This window comes from Miniopterus natalensis, chromosome 13 (assembly GCF_054644295.1).
Source record: "Miniopterus natalensis isolate mMinNat1 chromosome 13, mMinNat1.hap1, whole genome shotgun sequence".
NCBI classification, from domain to species: Eukaryota; Metazoa; Chordata; class Mammalia; order Chiroptera; family Miniopteridae; genus Miniopterus; species Miniopterus natalensis.
Window position 1 is genome coordinate 18,586,781 of NC_142093.1, and position 27,336 is coordinate 18,614,116.

General features: G+C 47.3%; 1 protein-coding gene across 1 annotated transcript in view; it reads left to right on the plus strand.

Moving 5' to 3' along the window:
* Positions 1 to 1,342: 1,342 nt before the first annotated feature.
* Positions 1,343 to 27,336, plus strand: part of TMEM178A (transmembrane protein 178A) — a 43,549-nt gene continuing 17,555 nt past the window's right edge. The window contains exon 1 of the mRNA XM_087823505.1: positions 1,343 to 1,742. Coding sequence (XP_087679631.1) covers positions 1,343 to 1,742 — 400 coding nt within the window. The remainder of the gene's footprint in view (positions 1,743 to 27,336) is intronic.

Here is a 27,336-nt window from a genome sequence, read left to right on the forward strand (position 1 = left end):
TAAGTCTCATTAAATCGTGGCGTAATGACATTTAGCATCTAATGAATGCCTCATAATCTCTTGGTCATTAATATTTCATAGCATAAGAACACAAGAACTGGCATCCCCTGACTCATGCAGCATGGTTTTCTTTCTCTGACATGGCCCCAAGGCACTAAGTGGCACAAGGGTATGCACCTGTGTTGCAAGAACACACAGCATCAGCAGTGGACTCTTCCTACCCTGCGTCCTGCCATCGCCTCATTTTGGAAAGGGTGAGCCTGCCTGTCGTTCCCAGGGTTGACATCCGTGACTGCTGGGCACCGGGAAGAACAGCAGGGAGCTGGCATGCTGACTTCGGCGGGCATTGTTGCTTTGCTGTGGACCCTCCCAGCCCACGCAAGAAACCCGCCCAGGAGAAAAATCATTACTTTGATTCATTGGGGGGGGGGGGCTTTCTTTATTCAAAGGCAATAATCACCTCACAGCAGGTGCCATTGCAAGGGCGCACCGATCCTGTGCCCTTCTGGGAATCCCGGGAGGACGTCCCTCTGGCGGGGGTGGAGATGGTCCCGCAGGGAAGCAGTCCATCTCTGGGGGGCCCGAGTCCATCTCTGGGGGGCCCGAGTCCATCCCTGAGCCGGCCCCGGTGAGCTGGGGGAAGCTCTCCGGCCACTGGCCGTGGCTCCAGGGACGCCCGCGCCTTTTTCTTCCAGGAGAGGGGCTGGAGCAGAGAACTCGGAGCTCGCGGGCCGGGGCGGCGAGGGGGGGGGGTCTTCGGCCCGGGTCGAGATACCGAGTTAGACGCCACCTCGCTGCCCGCCGGGAGGGGCTCGCTCCTGGGGCGAGGCGGGCCACGGACCCGCAGCGAGCTGGGCAGGTGACGAGACTGAGTCAGGCTGGCGGCCGCTTTCGCCGCCGTCGGAGGGCGGAGGGCGGGCGAGCCCGGGGCGGGGACGGGGAGGGACACGGGGCCGGGAGACGGGGACAAGTGAGCGGGGAGAGAGGGGGAGAGTTGAGCAAAAGTCAGGGGGAAGTAGGGACGGGGTCGCGGGAGAGGGCGAGAGCGGGAAAAAGTGCGGCGGCGAGCGGGACCGCAGGGAGGGGTCGCGGGAGAGCGGGGCCGACGGCGGGACCCCGCGGCGGGGGCTGAGCGCGGCGGGGGCGGGGAGCGCGGCGGGGCCGGAGGAGGGGCGAGGAAGCGCGGGTGGCGCGGGCGGCGGGAGACCGGGCGGGGGGCGGGGAGGGGGGCGGGCGGCCCGCGCCGGCGGGAGGCCGCGGGCGGGGCAGGTGCGGGCGGAGGGAGCGCGGCGCGGCGCGAGGCGGGCGCATTGTGTCTGGCGGCGCGAGCCCGGCGGCGGGCATGGAGCCGCGGGCGCTGGTCACGGCGCTCAGCCTGGGCCTCGGCCTCTGCTCCCTGGGGCTGCTGGTCACGGCCATCTTCACCGACCACTGGTACGAGACCGACCCCCGGCGCCACAAGGAGAGCTGCGAGCGCAGCCGCGCGGGCGCCGAGCCGCCGGACCAGAAGAGCCGCCTGATGCCGCTGTCGCACCTGCCGCTGCGGGACTCGCCCCCCCTGGGGCGCCGGCTGCTGCCGGGCGGCCGCGGGCGCGCGGACCCCGAGTCCTGGCGCTCGCTGCTGGGGCTCGGCGGGCTGGACGCCGAGTGCGGCCGCCCGCTCTTCGCCACCTACGCGGGCCTCTGGAGGAAGTGCTACTTCCTGGGCATCGACCGCGACATCGACACCCTCGTCCTGAAAGGTGAGCGGCGCGCCCTGCGCCCCGGGCCCGCGGGGGAGCGCAGCCGCGGCTCCCAGGCGCGCGGGCCCCGGCCGCCCCCGCGGCGCCCCGAGCTCCCTGCCCGCCCCCCCGCTGCCTCCCTCTGCCCTTCTGCCTCCTCTCTCCCGTCCCTCCTCCCTCCCTCTCTCGCGCTATTCCGTTCCACGACTCTCTCCTTCCCTCCCCACCTGCTCCCCTTCCCCGCTCCCCTCAAGGCTGCGTTGCCCCCCGCCCCCCTCTCCGTCCCCCGCCGGCTGGGTGCCCCTGCCCCACCTGGACCGCACGGGTCGCTTCTCCTGGAGCCGCTCCCACGGGGCCCCCAGTGGGCTCCCTCCCGCAAGTTGCGCTCTCCTTCTGGAGATACCTCCGGACGGAAAGTGGTGCAGACCTCGCTAGAGGCGGAGAGGGGCCTTTTCCTGCCCTGAGCTGAGGCTGGTGGCAGAGGAAGCGCTGTGGCGGCGGGCGGGCGGCGGGCGGGGAGCCGAGGCGGCCGAGGCGCCTTCCTCCCAAGGGCAGGGCTCTGAGGGTCCCCCCTCGCGCGCACCCCGGCCTCGGCGGGGCGGCGCGGGCGCCCACTCTGCCCGGCTGGGAGCCGACACCGCGCTCGGCGGCTGGACCCTCGGGGAGAGGGCGCTGCCCACCCCGAGAGGGGAGCTCCGGGTCCGCGCCCGCCGCTGCTGCGCTACATTGTAGCGAGGCTGCCCCGCCCGGCGGGGTCCTGTAATTCGCACCGAGCTGCCGAGCGTCCGATTGCTCCTCTGAGATCTCTGCAACACCCGGGCCCCACGCGTGTCACCGAATAGTGGGATTTAAAAAATAGTCTCACTGATGTAAAAATATCCAATGTGACAGACTCGTTGGGGAAGCTCCTTTCTAACTTTCAGAGCTCCGGCTTTAATAGCATATAACAGTTGTTGAGATACAAAAAAATAAACCTTCTTTCTCTTGGACTAGCAAAAAAAGAAAAAGTCTAAAATCAGTACATTTTAGTATTTAGTAGCCATTCAGGAAAACAGATGAACAGACTTGAATTCTAGTTTGGAGTGGAATTGCTTCGAAAGGAGGGGGTTAACTGTATTTTGGCCTTCAGAGTCCTGTTAGTTGGCACATTCCTCATTTCTCAAGTGTGTCGGCCGCCTCCTCCCTGTGGCCAGCTCAGCTGGGGACTGCCATCCGAACCCGCCTGTTCACTGTTCACAGGAGGGCTCCAGAGCTCTTGAGGGGATCACATGCGGTAACCTTCCTCTGGGAAGTGCACCTCTTTCTTTCCTCTCCTAACGCACATCCAAATCTGATTTCTCTTCATGAAGATGCTGCATAATTAATTCTGGTAGTAGCACAGCGCAGGAACAAACTGTAAAAGCTGGATTTGGAAGCTCAGTTATGGAATGCTCATTTAGGCAAGGCAATTTAGAAAGCTAAGCAGCGCAGTCTGTCTTTGGAAATGACAGAGCTGCATTTCCTTACACTCTTTCTATGCCTAGAGTATTTGGTTGCATGGAAATTGAATAGAGAGTAATGCCTGAAACATCAGGGCAGAGTCCCACCCAACCGCAGGAGAGGGGCCCCTGCAGGACACTGCACATTCCTCGCCTCTGCGGGTGCCCTGGCTTCCTGAGGTGCCCCCTCCGGGTCAGTCCAGAATCAAATAATCCTAGAGACAGAAGGGACTTCAGAGGTGGTTGACTCCAACCTCCCACCCGTTGTTCAAACTCCCTTCTTCTACCATCTTTCCGACAAATGGTTGTATCGCCTAGTACTTTCATAAGACAGAATTTGTATACTTTAAAAGAATTTTATTGTTCTAGGTATGATTGTTTTAGATGAAAACAATCTCGGGTTTGTAGTGTTGATGGTGTTTAGCTAATCCTTTATGCAGCTCCATTGCTAGCTCTGCTGCTAAATTGCAATTTAGCCTCCAACAGGTGGCCAGGCCTCCTTGGCCTTCAGTTTCCTGTCTATAGGATTAAGAAGGCTGTCTGTTCTTTAGGGAGTTTTGTAGTTCTGAAGTCTATCATTGTCGTAATAATAACAATGTAAATTTAGCTTCCTGGGAAGTTAATGAGCTGGCATTATTAAGACATGAGGAGTTTGGAGAAAATGACAGACATCAGTACACTATACAATCATAATCCGTTATTTGGGAGATGGCCAGAAATGCCTCATGTACTTTCAGCATTGCTACTAACCCAACTTGGGCTAGTTACCTAAGTCTTCTGGATCTCAGTTTCACCTGTGCAGTGAATGGATAAAATGAATAGCTTTAAAACTCTATGAATAATTTGAGAAAGGAAAATGTTGCTGTAATTTTCCTTTCTCAAACAGATGATTTTGGCACCCGTATTAGGTAAACATTATTACCTTTTGTTTTTACACCTGACATTAGTGTCTGTGCTATGAATTTTTTAAATGAGTCATATGTACTTAGAAATTGACATCACATCCAATTAAAAAATTGAATAACTATGATCCCGAGTTCCATTCTTACTTTCTTCTCTGAATTACCTTGTTTATGAGTCCTAACATTTAGAAAGTTTAATGGTAGGAAATGGAGAAAAGTAGACTCAGATGGGAGAGTGGGGAGGGGTGGAAAAGGGCTTCAAGAGCCACCTGGCATATTTAGTGAGCTCTGGAGAGGAAAAGAGGTCAGCCTTTCCTCATTTGGATTTAGAGGGCAAAGCCAGGAGGTGGGTGAACACTGCAGAGGAAAAGGTAGAACTGATAGTATGGAAAACAGTCTCACAATTGGACTTGGTTGCATTTCCTGTTGTTGGAGGCAAGTATTTTTGAGAGATGTAGAGGATACAGTCATTGTGGACAGCGAGAGATTAGAAAGGAAATGTGTAGACTCTATAGTCTTAATCTATTTGAGAGAAATCACATGAGCCAGAAAAGCATTGATCTCAGTGGGACAAGTAGTTGGGGAAAATCGTCAGATTCTGATTGTTAGCCTTTCGTTATGATTCCTGTTCCTTCTAGCCCAGAGTGACCCTCGAGGGTCTAGATCGGACCTTCACCCAGGATCTTCAGTGAGAATGGAGGTGAAGGTATTGATAAACCCATAAAGAAGCAAGACTAGAGCCCTTTGCTACTCCTACCAGGCTGACTTTTGGTGCTAAGGAAGCTTTGCTGTTCAAAGTAAGGACTGTCTCTGATCAGTATGCCAATAAAGTTGTCTTCCACGCAGCAAGAACGGGTAGAAAGGTTGAGGGAGCCTAGTGGTAGGAACTTGAGAGAATGGACTTTGGAGCTTCAGCCCCTCAGTGCTACTGGAGCTGTCAGGGGTTTGAAAGACGCCTTTATATATCAAAATCACAGAAAGGCAGAAAGGTAGGAAGGTGGTGTGGATTGTATAAGGAGCCCAGGACATGAGAGGAGGTGACTAAAGCTAGGTTCTTTGTTCCACATCACCTCCCCATTCTGGAGGTTGGCTTCACATTAAATTATGGCCCTACCATCTGCTACCTTTATGAAATTCTCTGAGTCTTAGTTAATCTGTACAATGGGACTGATGATATTTATTTCATTTATTCATTTACTCAATTTATTTACTTAACAAATATATATTGAATGTCAGGAATTGTTGTAGGCATAGAAGATACAGGAACGAAAAAATGCCTGCCCTCATAGAGTTTATATCAAGTAGTGGAGTTATTTTCTAGTGGATTATTTAGTAATTGCTATTGTAGGTTATGGGACAAGCACTTTGGGAGGGCTGCGAGCATTGGTAGGCAAATGACAGAAGATACAGTGCAGAATGATGGAGCCCTGTACCCTTTGGGGGACGCTCAGCCATTCTGTTCCAAGTGCAATTCTTATGTTTAAACTACTGGATAAACAGTAAAATAAGAGGACAGATGGAAAGAGACTCAGTTGGAAACATTATATAATGCTTCTTTCAGTTACTGAAAACATTGACTTTAATAGATAAACATTGATGAGACTGGTGAATACATTATGTAGAACTTTGGAGAAATTAATTTTGATTAGGAATCTGTCATTGAAATTATATCAAAAGTTCCAACTGTTTTTACCAGCCTTAATTTGACTTTTTAAGATTTTTTAATTAAAAAATTTCATTAAAACAATTAACATTACTTTTCAAATCTATGTGCCTTATTTGTGTAATTCAAATTCTAATATTACATATTGCCTGCAATAAATGAAAGGAAAATTAATGCTGTAGTGTTTTGTTTTTATGAACTTTAAAGTGATAGAATTTCAGAAATGTGAAATTGTAATTCTGTATGCCTGATGTTAACTTGTATAAATCTTTTGGGATTGAATTCTTGAAACTTGAAATAAAACATGTCCTTGTGGTTTCAGAAGCATTTTTCCTCTAATGAGATAAACAGAGATATCAAAGACAGTGGGACATAAATACTTTGTCATTTTGCTCTCTGCAAGAAAAAGAAAGTAAGAGAATTGGTAGGAATTCACTGGGTCCGCTCTTCACTCTGCTAATGATTTATCTGTTTCCCCTGTTGCTTGTTTTCCATGAAATTAATAGTCTGTACAGGACCCACCAAGTTCTACCTGACACAGAAATAGATTGATGATCTTCTTCAGCACATTTGTAGACCAAAGTATCATTTGTGTTGGAATAATTATCTTCCAAGAGCAGATATATCTGGGAAAGCTGAGAAGCCAGCGCTGTTTCTCCTTTCTGAGTTCACATACTGTTCTCTGACCTTCTCTTGGACCAGAAGCTGCTGCTGACAAAGGGATTCTTCCATTGTGGGGGTGCTGGAGATATCATTAAGATTTCCTTTTTCTTTCTTTACTTCTTAAGGCAAGTGGCCTCCTAAATTATTTTGAACATTACCCTGTATAATTTATAATTCTTCTTCTTTTTTTTAAATCCTCACTGGAGGATATTTTTTCCATTGTTTTTCAGAGAGACTGGAAGGGGGAGAGAGAGGGAGAAACATCGACGTTAGAGAGACACATTGATTGGTTACCTCCTACACGCACCCCGACCAGGCTGGGGATCGAGCCCCCCTTGACTAGAATTGAACCCGAGACCCTTCAGTCCGAGGGCGATGCTCTAACCACCGAGCCAAACCAGCTAGGGCTGTATGTAGTCATTTTAAATCATGTGCACGGACTGTGCTAAGAGAGACATCATAAAACACAGACAAAAGCAAATTTTGAAGGGATGTGGTCATAAATAGGTATAAATGGAAGTTCAGCTATTTCACCCCACATTCCAAAGGATTGCTGTGTACCCCCCAGCACGTACACACTCCACTTTGAAGACGGCTTCTCTCCCTGCTCATCAGAAGAGCCAAGTTTCTCATCCAAGCAGAGGAAGAAGTGAGTTTTCCTCTCATGGCTGAGATTTATAGTGGGTCTCCCAGTGCACTGTTACATCACACACATCCATCTCGCACAGGGGAGAGAAGCTGCATTTTATGTCTGTATCATTTCTGACATTAGACACAGAATTAAATGGGCCCTTTTTAGTTAAACAGCTGCCAGCTCGTCCTACACAGCTCTAATGATTAGACTTGTAGTGTTGTCCCACAGTGGTTTGAGGCTCACCATACCCAAGTTGATATTCTGTGTTTCAACACATTCTGTTGCTACCACTCCTGAAGGTTATGTTGACCAGAAATTAAATTCTTACTTGCCATTGTGTCCTCAAAAACACTTGCTTCCATTCTTTATCTGAATACAAGAATTGTCTTTTAAACGTAATGTATAAACACAAAAGGAAATGTTGCTTTAAGTGGTTTGTGATTGAAATTGCCAGAATCAATGACATTTGTTTCCATCATGTTTCATGGGTAACACTTAGCAATGGCCTTGAGGGGCAAAAAAAAAGATGAGTTTTTTTATGTAATAGAAAGTTCACATCCAGTTATACCCAAGTTGCTGTGGTTTTTTTCCTTAGCTACTGATTTTTCTTCTTCAAAGCTCAAAGAGAGCCCTCAAGCCCCATCAGGCAGACTGCTTATAATTGCAAGTGTTCTTGATTGCCACGGGAGATAGGCTTTTGTTGGGGGAGCATCTGGATGTTACATTCCACTGAGGGAATGACCAAGACTTCCAATGTCAGTGCAAAGTGGGAGACCAGGAGGAGTGGGAACGTTGAAGGAATTTAGGCTGGTCATAGGGTTTTCCCAAGTTACCAAGAATGAACTCTCCTTCCATCTTTGAATCCGCCTGCAGCATACCCCAGATTACTGATCTGTGACCTCTACCAAGCAAGCAGTGACCTCAGATGGGCTGTCTCCCGGAGCCCACCTTTCCCTGCCCACCTTTCCTTCAGGGCGATTCCACTGTCCCTCTTTAATACTCAATTGTGTGAACGTCTGGGGCTCTTTTTCTTGTATTTTTTTGCTGGTTGAAAAGAATAGAAATAATCAGATTATGTCATCCTCTTCAGCTCCCTCCCCCTTGCAAAAACAACTAGTGAAATGGAAGGAAATAGCTGAAGACAACCAAACTGGGGGATTGGCAAATAATACAAACGGCAAACATGCCTATTTTGGTATTTTGGAGGCAATTCAGATAAGATCATTTTAGTTTAAAAAAATTGTTTTTTTCTACAGTTATTATTTTAAAAAACATCACATCGTTGATATTGTCTAAAGCTTTTCACGACTGGTTGTAAAGATTGTTATCAAAATAAAGGAATTTGTAAATAGAAAACCTGGTAAAATTCACGACAGTTTATTTTTTTTGCTCTCTTATAGTGTTTCCCTGTGGTTAAAAGTGATTGCAGTGATTAATCTGTTTTATAGCAAGTTTTAACTAAAAGGAAGTAGCTGAACTTGGAGCATGAGAGAGCCGCATGAAGCTGACAGCCTTTGTTTGCTGCAGAGTGACGGGAAATTGCATCTGCACTCCATCTTCCTTGTAGCTCAGCCAGATAAGCTGATTGCAGACCAAACAATAATGTCATGGGGACACCCATCAGGGAATTCATTAGCAAGTGAAAAAAGGGGAACAGTGCAAACCATATTTTAGTTCCCATTATTTGAATTACTGAGAACACACTGAATTATTTTCTATAACTTGCTGGATGCCCCCAGTGTTTAGACTTCTTAATATTTTGTTCATTGGTATAAAAATCAATCAACTCATTCGTCCTTGAAGGACGTAAAGGATATAATATGTTCCCTTTTGGTTCTCCCAAGTTATTTGACACTAGGCGGGAGACAGGGAAGAGATTCTGGAAACGCAAGTGTATAGGTAATTCCAGAAGGCTTCACTGTCCCTTTAGAGCAGTAGAGCCGGTGTCTCAATGGCAAATTAACACTGATGCGCCCATCTGCCTTGCCAATAAGCATTGATTTGCAGGCTTAGGATCTGTGACAGCGGAACAGGCAGGGTGAGGGGAATGAAGGGTGGGAGGTTATACTTGACTTGGATCTCTTTTGGCTACAATTTAAGGAATTTTTTTTGGTGTAGGGGATGTGAGCATTTGCTTCACTCAACAATCAGCCAACAAATGTTACTACTGAGTGTTGGAAAAGAAATGCTTTTGAAAACAAGAGGCTGCTTAGAGAAGAACAGGGTCCTCTGTCCGCCTTGTCCCCCGAGGCTGTGCTTCCCCTTCCCCGCCTGGAGCAGAGAGGAAGGGGGTGTGAGTAGGTGGCAGAGGGCTGTTGGCTTATTTGAGTTTGAATGCCATTAAGTTCTCACAATTTTGAAAGCTGCTTATAGTCATGAGTGCAGTTGTCATGGAATTTTAAATATATGCATCCTGTTAAATGGTACTCAGTGAAGTTATCCTGATCTTTGGGGAGGAAACCAAAGATATAATGGTCAGTGGGAATAACTGAGTCTAGGCCAACTGGAGCTCAAGATTTGTTTTATGCCATTGATATCCCAGGGAATTTAATCCTTAGCATCTAACATATTGTAGGAAAACTTTGGTGTTCAGACAGTGGGGGTAGGCCTGGCCAGGTAGCTCAGCTGATTAGAGCCGTCATGTCGGTACGTCAAGGATGTGGGTTCGATTCCGGGCCAGGGCACATACGAGAGACAACCAATGAATACATAAATAAGTGGAACAACAAATCAGTGCCTCTCTCTCTCTCTCTTTCTCTGCCTCCCTCCCTCCCCTTTCTCTCTCTAAAATAAAATTTAGAAATACAGACAGCGGGGGTATTGGTTGAAGGAACCTAAAACTAACAAGTACTAGCAAAATAAGAGATAAGCTGAACTAAAAAGTGATGGAAAAACAACGACTACTAACAGGAACGTTTCTGAGAAATGCTATCTTTTTGTTCAGGTGTTTGAAACAAACAAAACAAAAGACACAGGAAACTGTTTACTATTCAGCAGTGAAAGATAAAATCCAGCCAGAAGATGTCCACCAAAGAAACATCAAAGTCATGTTATAATTCTTCCCTTGTTTTTCTCCAGGGTTACTTTTTCTTTCTGAAAGAAACTCAAATTGGTAGGAGGAAATAGGCAAGCACATGTAGAATCAAAGATTCATGTAGTTGAAAGGAACGTAGAGCAGTGATCCTTACCTGATTTTAATTTATAAAACAGAATCTATCATTTGGACAGGGGTGGCCCTTTCATCTTATACGGAGAAGCTTAGAGACAGCGGTCTGATTGGCAGTGTGGACGGGGACTTTTTTCAGATTGTGCATTTTTTAGGGGTAGGGGTTGTAAGAGGAACTGATGTGTATTGTGAGTATGGGTGCTTCAGAACCCAAAGTCATCCCCAGGTACCATTGATTTGGGAAATTGGGAGCTATATAAATAACTTAGTACCTGTTAGCCTTCTGATCCCAACACACCCGATTTGGGAAACTTTTATTTTAATGATAGGAGAAATCATAAAAGGTCACAGTTTTGTATGCCCTCCAAATGTGACAGAATTATTGAAATAACTGTCTGAGAGCCCCTGAGAGGCATTAAACAGAGTAGTTCCCTATTCTCTAAACCACGGGTACAGATGATTCTGCAGTAATGCTTTGATTATGCCATGGGGGAAATTGAATGCTTCTTACTAATAGGCCTCAGATTTTCATTTTGGAAATTTGTGGCATGGATGTTCTTTTAGAGCATGTTTTTATTTCTAAACTACCACAGAGCTCTTGTTTTAGCATTCTTAGTTCTATTTGCAGGTTAAAATGGCAGGCTTGTTTTCTTCCTGCCCCACCCTGGGGCAAATATTCTATATATGTAGTTTTCTGAAGTTGTTATTATTTCTGGAAAGGTCAGGTACAGCAGTATTTCTGATTAGGTATGAAACATTATAATTTGGGTTTTGGGTCTAATTTTTTTAAATGTAACTAATAAAGTTCTTGATAAACATTTATTCGCTCATGTGGGTGAGTTTATCAGTTAAGGATCTTTTAGGGCCAAGTAACAGAAAACCCAAATAAAAATGGCCTAAGCTATAAGGAACATGCATTATCTCCCATAACAAGAAATCTAGAGGAAGCCTGTTCCAGGGCTGATTAAAGATTCACTGCTGTTGCCCTGGCCAGTTTGGCTTAGTGGTTAGAGTGTCGGCCCATGGACTGAAGGGTCCTGGGTTTGATTCCAGCCAAGGGCACTTACCTCAGTTGCAGCCTTGATCCCTGAGTGTGGAAGGCAACCAGTTGATGTGTCTCTCACATCGATGTCTCTCTCTCCCTTCCACTCTTTCTGAAAATCAGTGGAAAAAATATCCTCGGGTGAGGATTTTTAAAAAAATAAAAGATTCCTTGCTGTTGGGCTTCAGCCGTCCTAACATAGTGATTTGCCTCCAGGCTTGTCCCTTGCTGTTCACAGCAGTGCCACGAGCCCCTGCCTCGCTCAGCAACAGCTCAAAGGCTCGGGAGCCAGACAGGCCATGCTGGGTTTTTTTGTGAACCTTTTTTACAATAAATGTAATTCCCCAAAAGTCTCCCAGCGGACGTCGCACGGGTCTCATTGGTCAGAATGATGTCCCATGACCGTTCCCAAGCCAGTCCCTGGCAAGTGGAGTGGAATCACCCTAATTCCCTCAGGCCCGTGGGCTCCCTCCTGGTGCTGGGGAAGGGCCTTCTCCGCAGGACGCTCGGCTGCCTGATTCCTGAGCAAAACCCGGCTTCTGGGAGCTGAGGAGGCAGGGCCAGTGCGCACGAGGCCCCGGCGCGGGCCCGGCGGGCGGCCACGGGGCAGCCCTGTCCTCCCGGCTGACTCCCGAGGTTTACTGCTCTCTCTTCACATCCTGCCCCATCTAGGAAAGAAAAACATCTTTTTCCCTCTCTACTCCTAGGTTGCCTGGCTGGGACACTACACATTAGCCTGACAAAAGACAGATTAGCAAGAGAAAAACAAGACTGCAGGTGGGAGCACTCAGAGATGAGTAACTCGGAGAGGTGGGCAAAGCTGGGGCTTGTGTAGCATCTTCACAAAAGACCAATAGGTTTGTAGAGAAGCGACAAGACAAACGAAAAGGACTTTGAGTGTCTTGGCTGCCACGTTGTGGGAAGGCGAATATACGGGGAAAACTAATGGTAGGTAGGGATGAATTTTAGCAGTGTTTTTATGTAGGTTTCCCTGGTACCGTCTCCGGGCTGGTCGGGGTCTGGAGTTCAGAGCGGGGAGGTGGGGCACTTTTACAAATTCATGTGCTGCGTTTAGCCAAGTAGGAGTGGGACAGATTGCTTTTTGTACTACTTCTCGGTTGCCTTCAGCTCACAGTAATCCTTATGTCAAAGTCGCCTGTTTTGGGGCGGCGTATCTGCTACCCTTCATGGGCACATGAAGTTCCCTGGAAGTCCTGTGCTTTGCTTTTGGGACTCTTTAATCTCTAGTGACCCAGAGACTGCATGGTTGTTTCTAAGGAGGCTTATTTATAGTTGTACTTTTAAATTTAAATGGAATGTAAAATGTTCAAAATTGTCCATTTTAAGGGATATTGATGTACTCTAAGAGTTGATGGTGCAGTTACTGTAACTTCAAGACGCGCTGGTTTGGTGAGCTCAGGGTCTTGGTGCTTCCCAGGGGCGCAGCCCGCGTCCCCTCCCACCCAGGGAGGTGCAGTGCACTCCAGGGACAGCTTCACGGAGATCATTACCCGGAACATGCCTCATTCCCCTGACCCCCAAGCCAGCTTATAAAGATCTGTCTACCCCACAATATGACTTGTTTTAACTTTTTGTAGGAAAACAACAGTGACAATACCACATTTCATTCTCATCCCTTGACTGAGCGACCATCATTACAACTTCCAAGTGCACCTATAACTGTAACAATTTTCTTTCTTTGAGAAAGAAAATTAGCAAATCACTCTTTGCTATTCCCTGTGTCCTGGTATGTGGATAGAAGCACATATTCAAAATTTGAGAAACTAACCAATTCTAGTTTGAAGAAAAGCCACTTTACTTGTGTCTGTATTGGGCTTGAACAATACTTGAAATTTCTGTGAAGAATGGTTTGTTTTCGAAATTACAAACCTAGAAGGCCACCTGAGAAAGTGGTTGTTGAGCAGTGTGTGATTCTGGATTTGGAGCAGTGGGATGGAGGCGGAGGGCATTGAGATGAGCCCCAGACGTGTCAGCGGGAATGTTCATGTCCCACCAGTCCAGGGCGCGTCATGTTTCCTGATGGGATTGCTGTGCTTCTCTCGCACCTCTCGTTAGAAACTGAGAGGCCTATTTATTAAAGCTTGATACCTCTTTAGAGCAGGGATATCAAAGCAAGAAAACAATCTAAACCGCTGCAGATGGGCTGAGCAAGCAGGATTTTAGCACAGAAGCCTCAGAAGATGGTATAGAACCACAAGGTGTGTGGGTGGACATATATTTGGGCCACCAGATTGCATGCCAATTTGAAGGTTCAAACAGAAAAAGAAAACAAAACAAAAAAAACACACAAGAAAAAAAAATAAGATAGCAGGCAGGAAAGAAAGGAAAGAGGGAGGAGCAAATAAGCAACTATGGTGGATCTTTGGGGCACCATCTCTGTGGGACCTTATTTCTTCAGTATCTATTAGCTACATTTACTTTCCTAAAATACAATCAGACCTTTCCTTTGGTTACAAATCTATCTGATGGTTTCCTCAATAAGCTAAACAAAGAATTACCAAATGATCCAGCAATTCCATCCCTAGGGATATACCCAGAAGAACTGAAAATAGAAACTCAAACAATATCTACATGAATGTTCATAGCGTCACTATTCACATTAGCCCAAAGGTGGATTCAACCCAAACGTCCATCAGCCGAGGAAAGGGTAAACCCAATGCAGCACATCCACCTAATGGAACAGTATTCGGCCGTGGAAAGGAATGATGTGCTGACGCATGCTACAACATGGATGGACCTTGGAAACATGCTAAGTGAAAGAAGCCAGACAAAAGGCCACGCATTGTAAGATTCCATTTATAGGTGATATATCCAGGCTAGGCCAACCAGAGACGGAAAACGAGGAGGGGGGAATGGGAAGGGACTGCCTCATGGGCACAGGGCTTCCTTTTGGGCTGATAAAAATGTTCTGAAAATAGATAGTGGGAATGGCTGCACAATGTACGAAAAAAAAATTGAATTGTACACTTTAAAATGGATAAAGGGGAAAAACAAAAAAAATCTCTAATGGCTTCCCACTGCCCAAAGCTACACGTCTAAGCTTCTCAGCAGGTTAGTAAAGAGCCTTCCCTGCGTGGCTATAGCTCCCTTTCTGATTGTATAGCCCAGCCACTCTCCATGAGCTCTAGGATCAGGCTGCACCAGCCCACTGGCCATTCCCTCAAAGCAATGCCCTTCACTGTGTCACCGTGTGTCCTCCTTCCTCTGCCTGGAATCCCCACCCCCTTGTCCATCTGGGCACTCTTCCTTGAGAGCTTTGTGTTAGTCTGTCTAAATGTCCTTGCCTCTCTCCTTAGCCCTTCATTCCCTGCAGAATTAATTGCTTTATTAGCTGGGATCCTGTGTGCCTTACATATACTCCTATTGCAGTACTTTCTGCGTTGTGTTGTGGTTGGTTTTCGTGTCCATTTTCCTCCCTACCTTACGGCCAGGGACAGATGCCAGTCTCTGACACATGGCTATCTTTCTATAGAATGGCTGTTGAAAAAATTACATTGGGTTGATTCAGCTCGCAGTCATATCTGGTCCCTTTTCTTCTCACCCACTTCAGCTTTTGGTTCAATTCACGGGCAAGGAGAAGAGAGAATTATTCTCAGTTTTCAAAGACTAGGACATTAAAAATTAATTCAAAGAAGACTAAGTAACTGGCATTTGAAAAAAAAGTAGCAATAACAGTAGAAATAAAAAAACACTTATGGTATGCTTTTAGTTTTGAGGCATTCAGAAAATCAGTGTAAAATTAACCAAGTGCTTCTTAATGGGGGATTTTCCTCACACCGTGTCCTAAATCCTTAACTAAAGGCTTCTGCTGTCACTGAGGCTTTCCTGTCTTTCTCCATAGGAAGCCCCTGCCTCGAGGGAACTCTTCCTGTCTGTTCTCTCACTAGCCCTAGTCGGGTGGTTTTCAAATACTAGGAACTCAATACATAGGCGATGTTTCGTCACGTTCATTCTAAGTATTTCCATGTGCAGTTTTGACATAGTAAATATTGTTTATTTTCAATAAAACTTGCAGGACCAGTGACATACTTCCTTTGGCCAGAAAGCAGAACCACTGGGATGCATCGCTGCAAGCCTCTGCTCGGGCCTTTGCGGAGCTGTTCTGCTGCGTCAGCCTTGTTTCTAGGGAGGCTCCTGTGCGCAGAAAGCCTGGAGAGTCACATGGGGAGCAAGAGTGCTCTTCGGACTCTTCAAGCAGAGCTAGCTCTCCAGGAGACCGTGGCTTTCCTGCCATTCTGAAGTGGTCTCCCTCCCAGCAAGTTTATTTTGCAGTTTACTGAGGTGTCAGAAATCAGCAGACTTGGGGCATCTCCTTCCTTCTGCTATTAACTAGCTATGTGACCTTGGGCAAGTCACCTCCTCTCTCCAGCTCTTCATTTTCTCATTTGTAAATAGAGAGTTTGGATCTGTGTAACCTGTTGGGTCTCTGGCAGCATTAACTGGCTATAATTATAGGATTCCCAGAAAACAGCAGCTTAATTAACTCAGCAAAGTGTAAGGAGAGAAAAGGTCAGTTCTCTCTAGGAGCAGGTAAGCATGAGCACAATCCAAGTTGGAGAGCCCTTTCCTGTTTCCAAATTGTTCACCCACATGTCTTTCCTTTGCCCTTTTAAATATGACATGATTTCTTATGGCTAATTTTCTTTGTCATTTCCTGAGGGTTTCAAAGGGCTCTGCATTATTCCAGGAATTCTCTTCTATGGCAGCAACATTTGCTGTTTGGTTGGAAGGAATCAACTGTATAATTTTTTCTTTTTAGATGATTTCACAGGGCATCAGTGATGATAAGCTATATCTAGTTTTAGGAACTGGAGTTAGAGTTTACAGCAGAGACCAAAATGGAGCACACTTTAGGAAATCACACAGTATAAATTTTGCCTTACTTGCTCGTTTTAAATTTCTTTGAAGAAGTTTTGAAAAGATTGTAATGAAAGAAAGAAACTGTATACTTTTTTTATTACTATAGAAAAAAAATTCTAGGTTTATTCCTTCTTTCCTTCGTCAGTATTTAATATGCATAACCTACATGAAGTAAATGAGAAGTCTACAATTATGTGTTACGCTTCATTTTGTTCAAAAGTTTTAGAGGTGTGCTTTCGGAATGTAATAATCCATTAAAAGTTATATTTGATCACTTTAATTTGTATTATGAATCTTGATTATTAATTTTAGTTTCTTTCTTTCCTTAAATGATATTTTAGGTGGCTTGCCACATAGGGTAATTGGCATAATAGTTAATTTCATTGAAAGCCCTATTCAGAAGATTTGAACATGCTATGACTTTCTTGACCCCAAATTTCCTCCTTTATGTGGAGGAAAAGCTATCCAGGGATGGGGAACCTTTTTCTGCCAAGGGCCATTTGGATATTTATAGCATCATTCGCAGGCCATACAAAATTATCAACGTAAAAATTAGCCTGCTACATTTGGTCAAACATTTAATTAACTCATTTCTAATGTGATGGCTGGAACTGCTTCTCCTTGGTGAGGCCTTGGCAGGGCCAGACCAAATGATTTTGTGGGCCATATACGGCCCGCGGGCCCGGTGTTCCCCGCCCCTGGCCAGGTAACGTTTTTAGTCATCCGTGGTAATGATTATAATGGTAGATCTGTTGGTAAACTTCTAATGCTTGATAGGGCCAGTTGTTTTTACTTAAATCCTTCCACACGAAGCAGAGATTAGGCAGACAAGTCAGCATCATTCCCATCAGGGTCCGGCTGGTTCTTACGGAGAGGGCAAGAGCGTGACTGCCAGGAGACAGACGGCGTAGGGTCAGGGTATTGAGAGCATCACCTCCCCTTCGCCTGGCATTAGCGTTTTGGTCACCTGGACGACTCACTAGGAAGATTATCTAAGAGAAAGGACAGAAATCTGTTCAAAGAAGGTTAACTAACCTACACTGATCAGTGATGGGGCAAGTCCATGATAAAAGAGAGGAGAGCCGTCACATAATGGTCTTAACTTTGGTCTCTGGGTTTGGAATATATTTCTTAAAAAGTTTCTTCATTCTCTAGGGATTTTGTTTGTTTCCTTTTACAAACAGAAATAATAGGGAAGAGCCTTACAAAATCCCTGGGAGATTATGAACCAGGGAAGTGAAATTACTCTGGAGTAGCCACGTGACCAGGAGGGTAATCCTCATGGAATTTAAGAAAAAGCACCTTAAATGCACACAGCACATGTCTTCCACATGACTCAAACCAGTTAACCAGTTTTTACAAGGAGGAAAAGGGGTGCCCTAGCTGGTTTGGCTCAGTGGTTAGAGCGTTGGCCTGTGGAATGAAGGGTCCCGGGTTTGATTCTGGTCAAGGGCACGTACGTTGGCTGCAGGCTCAATCCCCTTGCAGGAGGCAACCAATCGATGTTTCTCTTTCACATCGATGTTTCTATTTCTCTCTGTCTCTCTCTTCCTTCCATTCTCTCTGAAAAGCAATGGAAAAAATATCCTCCAATGAGGATTTAAAAAAATAAAATAAGAGGACAAAGAGCCCTGCTCCCTGACTAAGCACGTGTGATGGAGAATAACATGGGAACTGCTGGTAATTGTGATTTGTATAAGAGGGTCGCGTGTCCATGTGGTAGGGTGGGGGGACATGAGGGACCCTGGGCACCAGGAGCTGCAGGCCTGGCCCTGGCTCTTCCTGCTACAGACAGGAGTTTGGCAAGTCATTTAAACCTCTCTAGAGCTCAGTTTCTCATTGTAAAAGTGGAAGGTCGGACTTCATGATTTCTCAGTTTTCCAAATTACTACATTTATGATTTATTTAGAGCATCAGGAAGTAAAGGGTGAGTTTTCCTGATGGCTAAAACCTACCTTTCTGTGCAGCAAAACTTGTCATTGCCTGGGGCCTTTGGGGTGTTCTGTGTTGCAATAAGCACAGCATCTAGGTAGGTGGCACTTCCTATTTGCCCGATGATGTCAAGTCTGACCGTCTTTACTAGAGAAAATGAGAGTGAGAGCAGGGCAAGAATGACTTAGCCTAAGGGACTACAGGAGGGCTCAGAAATAGAGAGGGGTCAGCAGGAGGGCCGGTGGGCGGGTCTGGGAGTGAGTCCAGATGACTGACAGGCGCAGCCAGGTCTCGTTTGCAGGGCGTCCACTCCGTCACCCTGTTCACAGCCAGCCCATTACTACCTCCTTTAGAAAAAGCAATACAGGGGGATTGGCTGCAAGGCAGAATTGGAACCACGGAGGCTGAACTTCTAGTTAATTGTTACCCTATTGATCCTCAGGGCTAGCTGCCATAGATTAAGAAAATGTAAATTGGTTATTCATTTTCTGTGCATTTACATGTAAATGCCCCTTTATTGGCCTGCAAAATACAGTATTGTCCATTTCAGCATAAATTTGGACACTGACTAATTTGCACTTGTTCAATCTGCAAACTTGGCAATTTTGGGAAGCCTCCTACCTCCTCTTTTCTTCCTCCCCATAGTCTCACTTCACCCATCGAACAAAGCCGAGAATGGTATCTTAGGCTATAAAAATACCACTGGGTTTCTCTCTGCGCTTCTCTGAAGTTTTAAAATAAATAAATAAAAATAAGTGTCTCATAGGCCAGGCTCCCGTGGGGCAGTTTTGCTGTGTTTCCTGGGTACACATGGAAGGAAAGCAGTCAGGCCTTGTGCTACCCTGGGACCTCAGCTCCCCTGCCCAGGAGGGGGACAGGAGCTCATCCCAGGCGAGAGGGAGCCAGGAGGGCCCAATACCTGTAGGGCAGCCTCATCCAGGATTGCGTTTATGCAGCTCTTGAGGGTGGTGGGAAGATGAGGGGAAGTGATCAGTAATTTAAAAAGCAAGGCTGTGCGTACCACCGCTCCTGGCCTGGAGTGCGGTGTGCCACGGTTATCCTCTCTGTACACAGTCACTCCGAATGAGGATGGGCAGGCCTGGGGCCGAAGCAACTGCTGCTTCCTTCCCTTCTCATGCTGGCCCCTCCTCACTTCTAGAAAAACACTGTCATGACTGAGCTCAAGGTTCTGGAATTACAGTCCCTGTAGCAGTGTAGCCTGTGGCCTTATTTACTCAAGGCTGTGGATTGACTTCTTTTTTATTGATCTAGGCTGGTAATCGTGCGGTCTGTTGGGTTGTCTCTAATTATTTTGGCTATCTTAATTATTGGATTGTGCATGATCCTTTCTGTTCAAATAATTTCCCAGCAAAAGGAATCGAACCAGCTGAGGAGCGCGTGCATCCACCTAGTTCCTATCTGCTCTGCCTCTAGCCCTTTGTGTCATGTTAAATGAATCATTTGGCTTCCCTGTTTTTCATTTTCTTCTCTGTGCACACAGAGAGAATGATATTTATTCTTGTGGCTTAAGATTTAGGGTCACCACACATCAGGCACTAGCAAAATGTGAATTGTCGCTGTCAGTTCGATAGGGCCATTCATGCTGAGTTCATGTAGTTCAAATCTTAATTTTTTTCTAATTATGAACTTTCATAAACACATACTCATTGTAGAAAATGCAGAAAACTTCAAAGAAGAAAACAAAAATCATCTGTAACCCTGCAAGTTAGTTATATAACCCTGTTAGAAGTTTGACTTATTTTCATCCAGTCTTCATGCAAATATATACACAAGCACCTATTTGAGATAATATGATATATGCTGCTTTGTTTCTAGGATTAAGCCAAAAGAATTTTCCAGTTTTTCATCATTTAATCACCTGCATAATATTTTAACTGTGGACGCATAGCCTTCTAGTTAACACATTTTTCCAGCTCCCATATCCCCCGTCGGCCTTTTTGGCCCTCCTGTGGCTCCTGATCGCTTACTGGGTGAGGCCTTGTGGTGTCGGGGAAGGAGCCCTTGCTGCGGAGTCTCTGCCTGCCTCCCCCTTAGGGCTCATTCTGCCCACTTGCCCTCTCACACTTGATATGCCAGCAGCACCAGGCCTCCTGCCCGGGGGCCCTGTAGACCCTCCTTACTCCCAGGCCTGCGCTGTCCTGTTCTGTCTGGAATGCCTGTTCCTTCCCTGCGCCACCCACCTCCTGCCCCTGCGCCTGGCTGACTCGGCCTGTTTTCAGATTCACTCCGCGAGGCCTTCTCTGACCCCCCTCACTGGGAACCCGGCTCTCTGGCTGTTCTGTTGTGGTCTGCTTGGGTCCCCATCACTTAAACGACTTCCCGCCCTCTCCAACCTGCTCTCCATGCTGGGGCAAGAGGGAAGTGTTTTATGCTTGTTTGTTTTTAAAAATCAATTTTGATCATGTCTTCTCCGAGCTCACGATCTGTGGTGACTTCCGCTGAGGCTCAAGATAGAGACCATGTCTCAACCTGCCTCAGGCCCTCTGTGGTCTAGCCCTCACTTGCCCCTCTAGCGACATCTTCCCTGACACCCCCCTCACTCTGCACCCCAGTTCCACAGGTCCTCTTCTTCACAGCCCTGTACTTGCCCTTCCTCCTGCCCCACAAGGATAATCCTGTGCATCCGAGGGACCTCAGCCTTCTTGGACCGCCTCCTGTTCAGTGGTGTCCTTTACATCAGAGTTGTAATTTTACATCTACCAGGGCTATTATTTCAGCAATGCCGCTGGCCTTCACCAGACTCCACACTCTCTGAGAGCACGGTCTGCGTTCATTTTCATTCAGTTTGTAGGTGGGATTGGGTTGGGGGACAATCACAAGGTCCAATAACTGAGGTTAGATAAGTTCTTCAACAAATCAGGCTGGATGAGACCAGTTTGTTCAAGTGGGGTGACGCAGGAGGCGTGGACGGAAGGTGATCACGCATAAAGATCACCTGGTCTCTCATGCTCCTTGGAGTGTCATATGAAATTAATATTGCCAGTCCATTTTTCAGATTAACTAAGACTCAGAGAATTTCATACAGGTAGCAGGTGGTAGGGCCATAATTTAACGGTAAGCCAACCTCCAGGATGGGGAGGTGATGTGGAATGAAGAACACTCTGGTCCAGGCTGTGTGTTAGGAGGTGGTGAACCTCCTGGCGTGCAGTTGTACCGTCCCATGTGTTCATTTTTATGTCTCAGGATGTGTTTTGGCAGCTGGTTGGCTCGTTGTGTGGCCTAAACTAGCCAGACAGCCAAATGGTGTAGCCAGAAGCAGACAGCACTGCAGAGGCTGACTTCATCTCTGCACATTTGCGCTCCTGGTAATTAATGGCGCTCTCTGAGACCTTCTGCATTGCTCTGCACAGGTCGGGGACAGCTGCTGGCCGGAGGGCTGGGGTCCTCAGAGGGCGCAGTGCTATGTAAGTCCTGAGCAGTCACCAGGTGCGCAGACTTCAGGAAACTTGGGTACTTGAGCCCAGCAAGGAAATGGAGATGTCTTTCTGCTTCTAGTCCAGGGCTTTCTAAGTTGCCCCCAGAGTTGGCCAGGACTGTGGGATGCCCTGGAACATCGGATATCTAGCCCTAGGCTTTGAAAACCAAAGAAAGCAAAACAAAAGTCACTAGGAAAAGAGAATAATCCATAAAGGATGTTGCCAGGGAGTTTAAAAGAATTTCTTCAGAAGTTTCTTAAATTAGATTTTTTCTTTTAATTACCTAGTTATCCTTCAGAAACTTGGAACAGTCCCATTTCTTATCAACATATTCCTTGTCAATTATGCACAGGCTCAGGCTTCTGGTGCCGAGGGTGATGCTGAAGTACAAGGCAGCTGGAAGCTTTTCCCCTTGGGTTGAGGGGAGTGATAAGAATGCTAATGTGCTGTGCTGGGCTCAGCTGGTGGCACAGCGCCTGGGGGTAGGGCCAGGAGCAGATGGGAGGCACCAGAGGGGCAGCTGGGGCAAGGCTGCTGCCCCACAAGGTGGATGGGGGCTGGTGAACCTGTAATTTTTGTGATGCTGCTAAACTCTGCCTGCCTTTGCGCTGTATCCCCGAATAGCTGATTTAAGTGATGCTTAGTAAAACTGCTTGTTGGCACTTTCTCTTTTTTCTGCCCAGTTGTCTGTGTCATTCATGCTGCTTGATGTAAAATTAGGGCTGGAAACATCTTGTGGGCGTGTTCTGATGAGATGTGGGCTGAAATGAGTCGGTGGTGGTGGTGGTGATGGTGGTGTGTGTGTGATAAGATGCAATGAGAACGGTAGTTCAGTACAGCTCCGAACTACATGCAAGTTATCTCGGGCTCTCTTTGTCCCCCAGCAAGGGCTTGTTAGGTCTGGATGCCATAAGCACAGGTGGTAAACAGAAAGAGAATTCCAGCTCCCTTCCTGCTGTCATTGGAACTGGACCAGAAGTACATTTGTATGACAGGCTTGAGCCCCTGATGGTTATTTGGCCTGTGAACTATGTGGTTAGGAGGAAGAATGGGGGACTTCAGTTCAGCATATGCAGTTGGGGTGAGGGGAGGCTCTTTCCCACACACAGAGAGATGCCCATCAGGAGATGGCAGCTCCACTTGGTCAAGGGCGAAGTTCTCCCTTCCTAGCTTCACTGTAGGTGCTAACCACTCCTCCACCCTACCCCCCAGCCTCCCACCTGGGGCTCATGTGTGCCCAGGGCTCTGGGGTTACAGAGAGGTGGAATCTCTTCCCCCTGCGGCCCTTTCCCCCCTCCCATTCTTCCAGCACCTTCTCCTCTTTCCAGAGCCATTCCTCTGCCCCTTCTGATTTTCTTCGGCCTCCGTCGGGGATTTAGGCGCCTGAAAACCTGCTCAGCGAGCAGGGAAGGACACCTGCACCCAGAGCGTTGGCGTCTCTCCCGGAGTCCTTGTCTCTGCCTCCTGGCAGGAGGAGGGCCGCGGGAGAGGCTGGAAACACACAGGCCCCTGTACATAGAAGCAGCGCCACGTGCCAGTTGTGCCTGCTTGCTCTGTCCCTGTCCTTTCACGGGACGAATTAGGCAAGATCGACACGGTCGCAGGGATTCTCATGGGCCTGCGTAACTGCAGAGACGTGTGAGCAGGCCCTTCGAGTACAGCCTCAGAGGCTGTGTCACAAAGAAGAGCGTGACTGTCCTTTTCCCGTAACTGCACCAGCGCAGCTCCAGGGGCATCCGAAGTGCGCGGATCTGCCGCAGATTCGGGCATGAGTTAGCGAAGCCTGTGCGGCTGTTGGAGGCACCGGAGCACATGGGAAATGGTGCCGAAGGCTGCCAAAGACACGGCCCTGCCCCGGAATCGTTCGCAGCTGCTGCCAGTGGCTTTGGGATTTGGCTTCTTCCTGCCATCAGGTCCTTGCCGTTGGAAGGCGCCGAGTGCCATCCTCTGCTCTTGTTGGAGGGACTCCTCCATGCGCCATCCAGTTGGGCAATTTTACTTTTTGTCTCTGGTGCCTACCGGGCCACCTGACCGTGAAAGGGTGGCCTGCGGAAGCCGAAGGAAGCGAAATTCAGACTTGTCAGTTTTGCTTGATGACTGCTTAGCTTTATCATGACTTAGAAAGACTAGAAAATATTGTTTAAAATCAGTTTATATTTTTTTTAAAAATTGATTTCCATAACCTATCAAAGCCCAGGAGTACAACTCTGTCAATTGTGGAGCCAGCCACAGCACGGCTCTTCTCTAGATCCTGCAGGCTGCTTTAGAGGGGCTCCCAGTTTCCATTTATCTTGATATGTATCTGTGACGCATCCCCTCATAAATCCAGCAGCCCATCTGGTGAAGGGGACATGAGAACATTGTTCGCAGTAGCAAATATGTTAAAATTGTTTTCACGGTCTGAGCAGAGCCATTGCCCTTGCCTATATTTTCATACATTATCTCTACCAGACATCGCTTTCCTAATCTCTATATACAGTAGCAATTAGTCAATTCAGCTTGATCCAGGGTTCATTTTCATAAAGAAACAAACTCCGGAAAGTGTAGCTCAATTAGAAGGATTCTATCTAGGCACCTGGAAGGGGCCAACAGTGCATTGTTTTTAAGGATAATTTGCCCGGAACACTGCCAGCCATCTTTCTGAAAGGGGCAGCCTTTCTCCAGTAAGTTGCTCCTTTTTGAGTATTTGGGAAATTGCTAAAGCCATCAGTGTTTACAGGTCATCATGTGGCAGGTGGGAGACCCCTCCCCATTGCTCTCTCTCCTCCCTCCCCATTTCAGAGTTACAGTTTTTTTGTTTTTGTCGTATCATATTCTAGATTCAGAAAATAGATCCTCTGTCTAAAAGGCACTTGCTAAATAAATATCTGTTGAACAAATAAATGAATGAATGAGTGAAAGAGAATAAATGATTGACTTTTGATGGCAAAAAGTAGTGATTGAGACTTGGCAGCTTCCTTCCTTTCAAATGCTGGAGATTGAGGGTGAAATTACAAGTACACTTGACCCTTGAACAACAGGTGTGAACTGCCCAGATCTACTTGTATGCATATTTCTCCCCCAATAAATACATTTGGCCCTGCAATCCATGGGTTTCCCATCTGCGAATTCAACCAACCTCAGATGGAAAACAGTATTTCCCCTTCCCAAATGTGGTTTCCCAGCCGCAGATGGAAAATACTGTTTTCCACTGGGTCTGAGGTTGTTTGAATCAGGGATGTGAAGGGCCCGCTGTTGTAGGGTCAACAGTTATAGGAAGATTTTCAAATGGGCGGGGATCCGAGCCCTAACCCCTGCCCCCCCAAATGTTTTTCAAAGGTCAGCTGTACATTCAATCCTCATGACAATTCTATGAGATTGTATTACCTTTATAGCTGTGGAAATGGAGGCTCAGAGTGGTCGAGTGTAGTGCTCTGAGTCACACAGCTGGTTCCAAAGCCAATATCCCAGTTTACACCCTTGCATGCTGCTTCTTACACACACATATTAAATGCAGAAAGAAAAAAACCATATTGCCAAGTTTCTCCCAGTATTTGAGGGTACACAGGCTTAACCTTTTGATTAAAAAAATTATATTCGTTGTTGTTCACACTCATTGAAAAAGTCATGCTGCAGAGAGGAGAAAGCTCACGCTTGCTTCCCACGCCGACGGGATGCCTCCCCGAACCCAGGAGACTCGAACGGCAGGTGTCGTCACAGCAGCTTTAGACCCGCGTAGGATTAAGGCAGCTTTTGTTCAGACAGTATCGATCTCTCTGAGGTCAGCGTGTTGCGACCAGAGCTAGAATAAGCGACAGTGACTGTGGGGCTGTCCCTGTAACCTGGTACCCCCTGGGGAAGGAAACACCACGGTGTGTTGTGGTCGAGCATCCACTGAGCCGATGGCTGTATTTGGTTTCGCTCGGTCGGGGCTCGGGGAACAAGGTACGGGATGGGGTGTCTGTTCCTGCCCGTGTCTGCCTTCCACAGAAGAAACGACATAATCCACTGGCACAGTTACACCCCCCTTCCCACACTGGCAACTCTGAGAAGGAGAAAAAAGAATAGGAGCTGTTCGTTTCCACACTGCGGCTCTCCCGTCCCCTGCGAGAGAGGGGAGGTAAAGGGAGGGAGGGAGGCCCGGCCGGGTAGTCAGCTGGTTAGAGCGTCATCCCGGTACCAAGGTTGCGGGTTCAGCCTCCAGCCAGTGAACGCATCAGTAAGTGGAACCCCAAATTGATGCTTCTCTCCCTCTCTGCCTCTGCCTCTCAACAAGAAGGTGAGGGAGGAAGCAGCAGAGAGCACCGGCTGGGCTGCCGTCCCCCGCAGGCCACCAAAAGCTCATCGTCTCCAGCCACGGATTCCTGGCCCATCAGCTACGCCGCTGACTATGGGCCATGATCGTCCTGAGACGCTGGGAATCTCTGGTTTTAAAGCTTTAAATATTTTACTATGTTTCACTGTAGATTCAGAAAATAACTATGTTAAAGGAAATCTAAAATGTAATTCAGGGAAACCATTACCCTAAATGAACGACAGTTTCCACTTTTGCACAAGATCGTGCCTGTTTGAACAGCGTTGTCTCTGGTTTTCTTCACTGTCACTTACAAAAAGAAACTTCCTGTGATAATGTTTACTGTCTGTGCAATAGGTCAGACTTGTCATTGAACCTTCCACCTTTGGCCCCTAGAGGTCACGTGTTTATGTCGTTCAAAGAACTCAGCTGAGTCTTGCCTTTAAGAAATAGCCCCATTAGCTGGGTTTGTTTGGGTAAATAAACCTGCAGTAGTAATAGGAGTAGCTGCGGTAATAATGATAGAAGCTAACGCTAATTAGTATTAGATGAGTCTCATTCACTCCTCCTATGAAACATGAACTATCACTGTCCATGGGTTACCGGCGAGGAAACCGATGCCCAGAGAGGTTCAGTACCTTGCGAGGGTCACACAGCTGTGAGTGGTGAAGCCAGAATGCATTCACTCTGTATTGTCTGTGAGTCTGCAGATAGTAATGCTCCCCATCACTGAGAAGCTGATTCTGCATCAGTGAGAAGAGATGATTAATTGTAGCAGAATAAGATAGTCTGTTGTGGGGAGAGACTCTAAATAAAGAATAGCTTTCACACCTTTCAGGCGCTTCCTATCCAAACATCCCTGCTTTCTGTCGCTTCTGCTTTAACTGGAGTGTTAGTCACCTTCACCTGGAAGTCTCCTCTTTCGTGCAGTAGCCACCAGGCACGAGAGACCGGCCGGCCCCGGAGATGAGACTTGTCCAAGAGGAGATGTACTGTAAGTAGAAAACACGCTCGATTTTGAAGACCTCGTGTGAAAAGAAGGGTCTAAGATACCTCATTCATTTTCAGAGTATGGGCTGCATGCTAAACGAAAACAGATGAAACTTAACCTCACTTGTTTCGTTAGCGTGACATTTAGGGTGTCTCAAACTGTGTGTGTGTCTCCTGGACAGGCCACCCTGGGGTTCCTCACCTTGTACCCTCCCCTTTCCAGTCTGGAGACTGGAAGGGTTTGTCCTCAGGGGGCTTCACTTTCAGGGCTCGTTTCAGTCATTTGAGGCTTTAAAAGGCAGCACTGAGCCGCTAATCTGACTGTACTGTTTATTTATTTAAGTGGACGGAGGTGATGAGGAAAACATTAGCACCTGGTTTCCCCCGAAATTAAATCTCTGTGACGAGAACACGGCGGCGACTCTGCCCTGGGACCCCACGATTGCTCTTTGCTTTAAAGGGGTCTGGGGGGGAAGGCGCCCTCCACTCCCCTGCCGGGTCAGCTGCGGGGTCCCAAGTGGCCTTTGCGGTGCTTAGGAGACAGTGCAGGCTGT